The sequence below is a fragment of the Galendromus occidentalis genome, unplaced genomic scaffold (assembly GCF_000255335.2).
Source record: "Galendromus occidentalis unplaced genomic scaffold, Mocc_1.1 scf7180000077440, whole genome shotgun sequence".
Taxonomy (NCBI): domain Eukaryota; kingdom Metazoa; phylum Arthropoda; class Arachnida; order Mesostigmata; family Phytoseiidae; genus Galendromus; species Galendromus occidentalis.
Genome location: NW_003805428.1, coordinates 494,988 through 504,948, shown reverse-complemented (window position 1 = coordinate 504,948; position 9,961 = coordinate 494,988). Strand labels below are relative to the sequence as shown.

The following is a 9,961-nucleotide window of genomic DNA, read 5'->3' as shown; positions in this document are numbered from 1 at the left end:
TAGTCATGAGTAGGAATGGTGGGAATAATATCAAGGTTCATGTGAATTTCGGAGAGTTCCGCAGTGAGACTCGGCAGCAGAGTATCTTAGGTCGATCTCGGAATCGCTTGTGATGCAGGAGCCGTTCCCAGCCATGATCCAGCTTTGTGCTCGTAGTCCCTTGAGAGACCGAAAGACCAGCCCCGACTCCGTCGAAGAGGAAGGAACCGCCCGACGCCTTCGGGACTCTCGGCAAAGATCATCAGCATCATTCCCTGTGGTGAGAACTGTCAACAGAATCCATTGGTGGGGAGGTCCACTCGGGCTCTCATGATCCGAAGGGGATGCAACCGTGCTATCCTTGCACGGCGCCCAGGCCTACATCTATTGATACAGACAATGAGGCGTAGGAGCGTACACGACAGGTTCTCGATTTGCTTTGGAACAGCACAAGGAGCGGTCCTGTAGCGGAAAACGCGAGAGCCCATACTCTCTGCCCAAAGACAGGAGGGAGAGAGTAAGGATTAATCCAGCAAGCGGAGAGGATACTATAACCACCGCCTGCAGACAGGGGAACAACTCTGCAGCCAGGTGAGCGGGTGAGCGGGTGAGTGAGTGAGGAGTGTCTTCTATGCGTCCGTCCGTCCCATTGACTTACCGCAATCACCGACAAAGCTGACTACAAGAAGCCTCGGACGGGTGGGAGCGAGTTGCCCGTGAGGGGAAGAGTGCCCAAGTGAGCGCTCAGCTGTTTCGTGGTGTTGAGCCTTCCGGAATTCGTGCTAGGAGTGTAGCTGGCTGGAATTAACGCTCTTGGAGCGCAGAATGTGTGACATCGAAGAAGAGGAGCTTGACCCCCGGGTGCAGGTGAGTAGCTCAAGGGAGAACTTCCGGCCTCCTCCGAGTCGTGAATCTGGCTCGTAGCGGTGTTCTGTGTGGTTGTCGAGATAAGAATAGTAATCGACCCGAGATCGATGGAACCTCTCGCTCGGATCCGGTTCGGAATGGTTCTGCTAGGGAAGGCGCCGATGTTCATCCGCTGTCATGCAATGAAGGATGGTTTCGCTCGACCTAGCCCCCCTATCGAGGTCGTCCCGGATCCGGTTCATAGCGACTTGGGCTGCCGCCCGCCCCCAATCGCTCTGTGGAGGTTGTCGACTTGGGAACCGAGTGCACGTCGTAGGAATGAAGCGTGCGCATCCCGAACAGACTTTCCCTATTGTGCACCGCACTTTGGGACCCACGACTGATTTTATTCGGTGCCGACGGTGACAGCAGACCGAGAATCCAATTGACACCCCTTGTCTCGCGAGCCATGCGAAGCGACGATAGGGCTCCTAGCTTAGAGCCTCGGCTCTGTTTCTTGATGCTGCCTTTCTCTTGGCAATTCCCGGGGAGGCACCCTTGCGCATGATCCGGGACATCGCAGAATGTTTAGATTCTCCGAAAATCAATTTATGCTTCACGGGCGGCCTCCAGCGACTTGCCGATAGCGGAGCCAATCTTCTGGTGTGTTCTCTCTCACAATTGTTTCCTCTTATTCGCTAGGATCGGCGTTCGAGACGATAGAGCTCTTCGGAATCGGATTCTGAATACACGACTTGGGTGGCTTTCTTCCCAAGCTCGCGTTAGATGAATTTTTGTGAGACCTGAGGTTCGACACAACATGCGATGCGGCTGAAAGTTGGGATGCGGGGCCCAGCTCGTCATGAGGAGGCAGTGCAAATTATTACATTATGGATGTTTTTTTCCCTATCTTATTCGCAAGATCCCTCACTTGGCTCCGAAACGATCCGTGATCAGGCGTCACGGCTTTTTGACGACGTTCCAAACGATTCCTATCCGGCTTTGGGGTGATGGGAGTGAATCTTGTGAATTGACGCGCAAGTGAGTAACGATTGCGGCTGAAGCATGGATTTCACCGCTTCCCTGTCGATCCACGCTTATGATTTGTCATTGATCGCATAACATGACAAATCTCAATCGGGTATCGGATACGAATTATTCTCGATTGGACTGCTGAACGTTGTTTTGACTTCAAAACGTTCGCGAAACCAAGAGCTGAGTTGGGACTTGACGCTACGACGGATTTTCCGTCGAGCGAATGCTGCGTGAAAGCCTTCCGGTCTTTGTCATTTTTCGGGTCCGCCATGTCGTCTAGGGAACATACCACTGACCACGGTTTGCCGCTAGGTATGGTTCCCACCGATTTCACTTACCCTTCCGATCTCGATCCGCGGAAATGTTTGCATAACATGTCATCGGTTGCCGCGGGAAGTTCGGTATCACTAGAAATGATGCCGATGGATCTCTGTCACCACGCGGACCGTCAGAATCATCCGCCCGGGAAATTCAGTACACAGAGAATCAACTCGGAGAAACTTCCTCGAAGACGCGCCCAGAAAAATCGGTGAACGCCCACGGTGCTCCTTGTAATGCGGACACGATCGTCTGATGGCGCCCGCGGAGATTTTTTTCCCGAAGTGTACGCTGGAGGACACTCAGTGGGATGTGAGACGGGCTCCGTGCTTCAACTTCAGATGGACGAGGACGGCGGAGAACATTCATGAACACGACGAGGACGGCGGAGAACATTCATGAACACGACGAGGAGGACGGGGTGATGGCACGGTGTCAGAAGCCTGCGAACTGATATGGCTAACAGCGGGACGATCGAGGCATACCACGGCAGAGATCCCTGATTCGCTCAACTCTGAATTCTGACTTGATTGACCATACCACCCCATTAGGACTCACACTGCTACGTGTTGACGAAGGAACCTCTTCCCCATCACAACCCCAATGAGCTGCGTCACCTCTTAATGACGGAAGCTTAGCCTAATTGTTACCAATGATAATTCTGCTCCTCATCCAGCAACCGCGACCGTAGTTCATGATCTACGAGCAGTTTAGCAGTCACAGCTACTTCCCGCGTCTGTCGACGAGATGTAGATCTGATGAAACACGATGTTACTTCACTACGATCAGACGTTCTGGTGAATGAGCGAATGGATAGATAGATAAATAGATATTCGTATATAGATGGCCAGATGACGAGTGAACGATCCGCAGACTCTTGGCGGAGCGGCTCAACCGTGTCGGTGAATGAATTTGCGCGGCTCCGGCGCTAAGTTTATTTCACTTACGTAGATTTAGCGCTGGACAATCAGCATCAGTCGGTTCTCGAATCAGACACCATCCTGAAATAGATGCGCTTCGTCACCGTTGTTATTTCGCGTTTTCGGACCATCATGAATCTTCCAGGGAATAATAAGAACGCTGCTCGAGAGTCGTTCCAGGAGGCGTATCGAATGCTTCACTGACCTCGGATGGCTTTTCGAAGTTTCGATGTCCTGCGGAACGAATTTGTACAGGTTGCACTCTATTCGAATTCAGCCATTGAGGTTTCTTTGGGTTGGATGGAAGTATAGCTGCATCGCCGCGATTGTTCGTACGCCTGTCGCTGAACGTGGGAGGATGGCAACTGCCCAGTGTCAACAAAGAACGCGATCCCTTCAGGAGATTGTTTTTCGCGTAGCCGAAAGGTCTCCTGCGGGCGGTTACCTCGGGAGGCCTGAGAGGGATCTATTCCTCCGGGAATGCTTTTCCGCATACCGTGAGATGCGTACGGCCATGCACGGTAGGGGAATGCCCACGAGATATCGGGAATTGAGCACTCGAAGAATCGAGGAATATTTCGAGAGGACAATTAGCCGCTCGCATGCCATGAGATGAGTCATGGCTCAGCTCAATAAGGGATTACAACTTTTGCTCGAGTGCGCTGTATCATCATAGAACCATCTTCTCGCGCCCGAGTCGCTATGAGTCACAATATGTCTCTGACGTTCTGTCACTCTTGGGCGATGCCGCATGATGGTACGTTTTTGGAATTTCCCATGTAGCAAGCTGTGTGGCCTACTTCGGTTTTCGACCTAATGGGTTGATTTTGAGCTGCAGGTTTAGCGCATTCGGACAGCGAAAATTCTTCAACGCAGCTTCGGTGCCCACGGAGACGATTCGCTCGACCCTCGACGCCGCTGAGTTCGTGCAGACTCCGTTCTTGGAAGAGATCAAATCGCCCATCCCCACATTTCCAATTCAGCTCAGGCTTACGAGGATCTCGCTGCTCCTCGTTGCTCGCGAGGTCCGCTGGGAGCGAGCGGGTCGTTCATCAGAGGGTCTCCGCGGTAAATATGGATGCGCGCTCGAAATCCCGAGTAGAAGCCAGTGCGCTGGGATTTCCGGATTCGCAGCCAAATTCGACTCTCTCTCACGCCCGAAATAATCGCCCTGGGTCACAATCACCTGCTCTACGCGGGTTCAGCTTCAGACTCCGACGTGTTGAATGACTGCCTCTCAATCTGAGCATCGATGAGCCCTTGCGAGGAATGTCGATGGACTCAAGTTGAAGACTTGTCAAACGAAAGACAGAAGTTAGAGGAGTATCGACATACCTGTCAGAATACATTTTCGAAGTGCTACATGTATACGTACATTTATTCACGAGAGGTCTCACACTCACTTCAACGATGCTTTAGATTTTCGTCCGATTTCTCGACTCTCGCTCGACCGACATCTGATGGGATTCCAGGTTACTATCCGAGTGTGTGACCGCGATGCATACCGCTGCTGGCATCGTTGTTTTGACCTGGATTGTCTCGCGCCTGCCATTCGTTTGATCTGTTGCGGGTCCCTGAGTTCCAATGTATATTTGCAATCAATGATCCGAAAGCAAAGTTTTATGGTAGGCGATTAGGAGTCAGCTGTTGTCATATGAAGAGACAGTTATTCTGCTCGTATGAGTCTTTATCGACGCAGCGGTTGATGCTGGAGTCATTCGCATCATGGGTTACGAAAAGGCGAGTTAGGTCGATGATCTTTCCCGATCGATATCGACCTTGACTCCCCCTCCACTGGTTGCTGAGGTAGAGATCCGACTGGGGATTTCCGAGTTTCCAAACTATGAAATCAACTACCACGGTCTCGCGCTCACCCATCGTGATAGAGCCATTCGCTCCCGAGGGAATGGATTCCGACAGGCGCCGGAGCGGTCGGAACGCACTTGAGCCGCTTCAGAGATTTCAGAAAGTTTGCCGCCTCAGCTGCTTCAGCTTTCCAGCGGTAAGGAATCGAGAAGTCGCAATGGTGGTGGCGATCGCTGTACGCCGCTACAGGGAGTAGTGATTTTAGCGTGGATATTTCTGGGAAGATTCTGGCGTGAGATCATCCATGGAAATGAATGCATCCCGTCGTGAGAAAGAGAGGCCCGGTAGTTGTTTCCCCGCTCGCCCCTACATCGAGAACAGATCAACGAGCGGATAAAAAGCAACCCATTGTGTCGCGGTTTCGGCCCCCGGATCGATTTCCCCGACTAGTTGGTCGAGAACTGCGACTCGGGCTCATCGGCGGATAATCCAAGATAGATGCGAGCGAAATTGGCTCTAGGCTTTGTGATTGGGGCGGCCTAGCATCCATGCGATTATGGGTCAAGGGCTCAATAGGACACCTGGAACGATCATCCCCTCAGTCAAAGAAGTCGTCGTCTAACAGTTGGGGATGAGTTAGACCCTAACTTATTCCCATCTTTTCCGATTATCAGAGCTCATCGAGATCCATCCGTACGCGATGCTTTGCGGATGTCTATGCCGAAAACCTAAACTGTGTTTCCAAAGAGAACGATCACTTCATGAGCCATTTAATTCTCCCTTAGTCGCATGCCTAATCGGATTCCTAGAGCCGTCGCGAAGACCGCCGCGCCGTCGCAAAAGCACTCCACCAATGATTATTCAAGCGCTAGCCCGATGCGGAAAGTACGTCAGGGAAATACGCAGCGACTCAAAGATTTGGCCATTCGGCTTATCCGCGCTCCTTTTCGACCCGGACTGCGGGTCTCTGGCTTTATGCTGCGGAGCAAACCTGATGTCACTGTCTATGGACCCGCCCAGCCTGACAACTCGATATACATATACAATGAGTGGACCAACGCACTTCTACGAAAAGTTTTCGCTACTCTGGTCGCGCTTCAAGAGCGAAACCGTAACAGTAAATGAAGCTTCGGGTGTAGGCTCCGTAACTTTTGAACAATCGAAGCTTGGCAGTCCCTGCTGACCACGTCGGGACGTCAGCGACACAAAGCTGGAGTAAATGTGGAAACTATCACGGGGCTTCGCTCGACACTTTTGAAATCCCGGGAGATTTCAGGATCTGCTCGGACGAGCCATAGCTCCGCGATCGATTGACGACGTTCGGAAAATGCTTCGTTGTGTTCGAACTGGTTCGTCAACACGAGGCCGACAAGCGACGAAATTCGATTTTGGCTAACGGATTGAGACTTTGTCGATGTCCGCGCAGAAAGATGGCACGCCACTGGAATGGCACGAAGCTACCTATGAGTGTGTTTCCCTTCCGATTCCACGGAGATTTGATCCCGAGATCCGATCGAGACAAAGCATGACGGTTCGCGGATCTCCAAAATGAGGAATTCAGATATATATTCGGTATGTGAATCCTGTGGAGACAATGGGGTGAAATATCATCGCCCTGTCGGATCGGCTTGTACAAAAGATACGAAACACGGTGTGTCGGTATTATACTATTTAGAGGTACGTGAGAAAAGAATAGAAAAATGCGGAAAAAGTTTCGTTCGTCGAACACCCCGTAGCCGAACGCTTACGCATGTGAAGGCTTCCAAGCGTGAAGATTCCGATTTCGATTCACGCAAGGAGGAAAACTTAGGAAGCCTCCCGAGCCGGGAATCCCCCTCGGAGACGGACAAAATTACCAGTTGGACACGTCGGCAAACGTCAACTCTACCAGAATTCCTCTGTGGCCATCCGAGTATCATGACGCTGTGAGCTCCAGTCGCGGGGCTCGCATGTCAACAACGGTCCAATCAATGGCCGCGCGATACACCCCGATTTGTGAGCATCTACGTAATACCCGCGTCAGTTGAACGGTAGCTCAAAGTGCGTCTGTCATTATCGGCGAGCTTTCGCTAAGGGTGGTTCACGGCTAAAGTTCAAGGGCAGCGTCCATCCACCTCATCTATCGCTTTGCTGGGTGACAGCTATCGAAAAGTGTTCAAAACTCCGTCTTCCGACGCCTTCGTCTCGCTCCGGAGCCTACGCGCTTCTTCCGAAAAGCGGTAGGTATCAGTTGCCTATCAGAGGCAACCACTCCGATGGTCTAATTATTCCGCCGGAAACAAGCTTTTTATGAACCTCAATAAATGACGTGAGCGTGGAGCAAATCTTCGCGAAATTAATATTTCGAGTCATCTAGGTGCGGAGTCCCGATTTCTTACGGGCTCTCATATCTGAGGTTGACCGACAAAGCGCGCGGGGAAGCCGAACTTTGAAAAAGACGGACGCCCCAGTGCCACGCTAAGAAATCAACGAGGTCCATTGAAGTCTGGGCCAGTGGTGCAATGACCTCTAGCCACGGAACGATAGACAATGTAGGCCGTCATTCATTCAATCCGCCGCTGTTCAAGCTTCCTACGTGGACACGCAAGTGGCGACTAGCGAGCGTTCCTTATTTTCAACCGAACTTTCGCTAGAGCAGCGGAGTCCCTGCTTGCTCGCCACATGGACAGCGATGCGCGGGTCGACGGTCATCATTGAATTTACTTACTTAGTTACATTAGTACTTTAGGAGAATAGGTGGCTAGGTGCGATTCTGAATTGAACGAAATCTCACACAATGCTCTCCCTTTCGCAGATACAACTAGAGAAATTGAATTCATGTACAGACGAGATCAACCGGTTAGAGGTCGAGCTCGACGAAGCCAATGCACACTTCCGTCACACCTTATCGGTGTCCACGCAGAGGCTTAACATACTTAAAAAGAAATTGGGTAAGTGCAAGAGGCACGAATTCTAGCGCTGAACCCTCGTAATTGTGGTATCAGAAGAATAATGCTTTAGATGAACATATGTGCCAATCATGAATATTCTCGACGGAAGAGATTGTCTCCAAAGCGGGACCATACCCGATGAAGACTCGCGCGAGTGGCCTCTCCTGCGGGCGCCATCCCGGCGTGCGGAATCTCGGGAGGTTGGCGCTCATTATCTCAATTAAATGTTTCCGCCTAAATGAATGTTTCCCGCAGATAAAGCGATTGAAGCTGCTAGACCGTACTACGAGGCGAAGTATCGGGCACACAGAGCTCAGCAGGAATGTCAAAAGGCCGCAATTCAATACCAACGAGCGTCGGAGATACACCAGGCGGCAACCGAGACCATTGCGCTCGCCGAGCAACGTTTCCTCAGCAAGCAGAGCGAATGGGCTTTCGATACCGCATGGCAGGAAATGTTGAATCATGCCACCGAAAAGGTTAGACTCCTAACGATCCCGTCGGAAACTTCCTCATGAACGCTGAACTCTCCCCGCTGGCGCGTACTAACAGCACTTCCGGGAAGCTTTCCGAGTCCGCGTGCCCTCCACTCAATCAGCTCTCCTACTTAATTACGGTGGACAACAACTTCGAAAGTCGTTCTGCCTGATGTCTGACTCGAACATTCATCATTCTTGTAGGTCACAGTAGCAAAAACTCAAATGGTCGAAAGTCAGAGTGAGCACCGACGTCGAGCGGCTGTTTTCAAGGAGGCCGAGGAGTGTGTCAAGTGCATGGAGGAGAAACTCAAGTCTGAGATCAAAAAAAGTAGAACGTACTTCGAAGCTAAGGATCGCTTCGAGCGCAGCCTTGAAGAGATCAAAGCCAGGCAAGTTCGACGCTATTGTTGACTACGTGATCCTCCGGCTGTCGTTCCACTCCGCAGTCATTGAATTCCGTTCTGAGCGAATTGGCTGAATTTTTCAATCCGGAATAAAAATCATTCATTTCCGGAACAGGATCGAGGAGAAACGTGGAAACGTGGCGCGCTCGAAAGAGCAATACAATGGGGCGCTCCACGCCCTCGAAATCATTTCGTCGGAGATCCACGAGCGACGGAAGACTCGACTCGAGCTCGACATCGAACGGAAATTCCGGGATTCGGGCTTCCAACACCTAACGCCTACAAGCAGCACTTCTGGAGGTGAGTTGTACGAAGAAAGAGTAGCCGAATCGGACTGATATAAGGCTTCGAATTGAGCCCACTCGAGACGAGTATCCGAAATCAAAATATGCATATTTCCGAGAATTGGAATATTTCCGAGCGAGGGGTCACCTTGAAGTTTCTCTCTATTCCAGATCTCTGCGATCAGACCATTGGTCGACTATTGGAGGGCTCCATGGGGCAGCTCACCGATGAAGGGTACTCGCAGTCGCAGTTGGGATCGGATTCGTATCTGGCGAGTTTCGATTGTTCGATTTCGCAATGTTCTTCGATCGCGTCCTCTGTCTCGTCGTTACCCGAGAAACTCAAAGACATAGAGGAAGCTTTGAGTTCAACTCCGAAGAAGTCGAAAAAGGACTTCGTTGATGTTCCGCTCGACGACTAGTGACCTCATTCGGGTGATCCCTATTTATATAATATATATGTGTGTCCAGGAGGGAGCCGCTCCACTCGAACGAATCGTGAGCGATCTTTAGAAGTTGAGACCAAGAAGGAAAGCTATAAAACGTTTGTTAGGCTACGCATCGAACAATTATCCATACGGTTCGAGTCTCTGGAGGTATGTGTCTCCCTACGGGATCTCGTAGGAGTAGTGCTGTACCCGCTGAATCGCGTCACTCGGTAGCTTGAGATGGTTGGGAACGGTTCTCTTCCGTCTCGTGTACTTTAAGAATAGCTCAAATTCCAACTCAATTGACAGGTGCTACTTTCGTTAAGGCAAAGTACCGATGCTGTCGTTCGAGCCACCGCTTTTTCTACACAATGAATCGGTAGTTGTTGGTCGCTGTATATTTCTATTCAACTGAACAGGTCTCTGGACCGACACTGATCTCAAGTCCGAATGTTGAACGAATAAATATGATTCAAATTCTGGAATGAACAAAACTTTATTATTACCAAAAAAGTTCTCGACCGGTGCGACA

The 9,961-nt window shown here is 51.0% G+C and overlaps 1 protein-coding gene across 1 annotated transcript; it reads left to right on the top strand.

The window, feature by feature from the left end:
- Positions 1-627: 627 nt before the first annotated feature.
- LOC100902309 (SH3 domain-binding protein 5 homolog) lies at positions 628-9,923 on the top strand. Its single transcript, XM_003743121.1, has 6 exons — positions 628-846; positions 7,699-7,834; positions 8,090-8,313; positions 8,515-8,702; positions 8,833-9,017; positions 9,173-9,923. Exons 1-6 carry the CDS (start codon positions 805-807, stop codon positions 9,421-9,423), a joined length of 1,026 nt encoding a protein of 341 aa, XP_003743169.1. The 5' UTR covers positions 628-804; the 3' UTR covers positions 9,424-9,923.
- Positions 9,924-9,961: the final 38 nt, after the last annotated feature.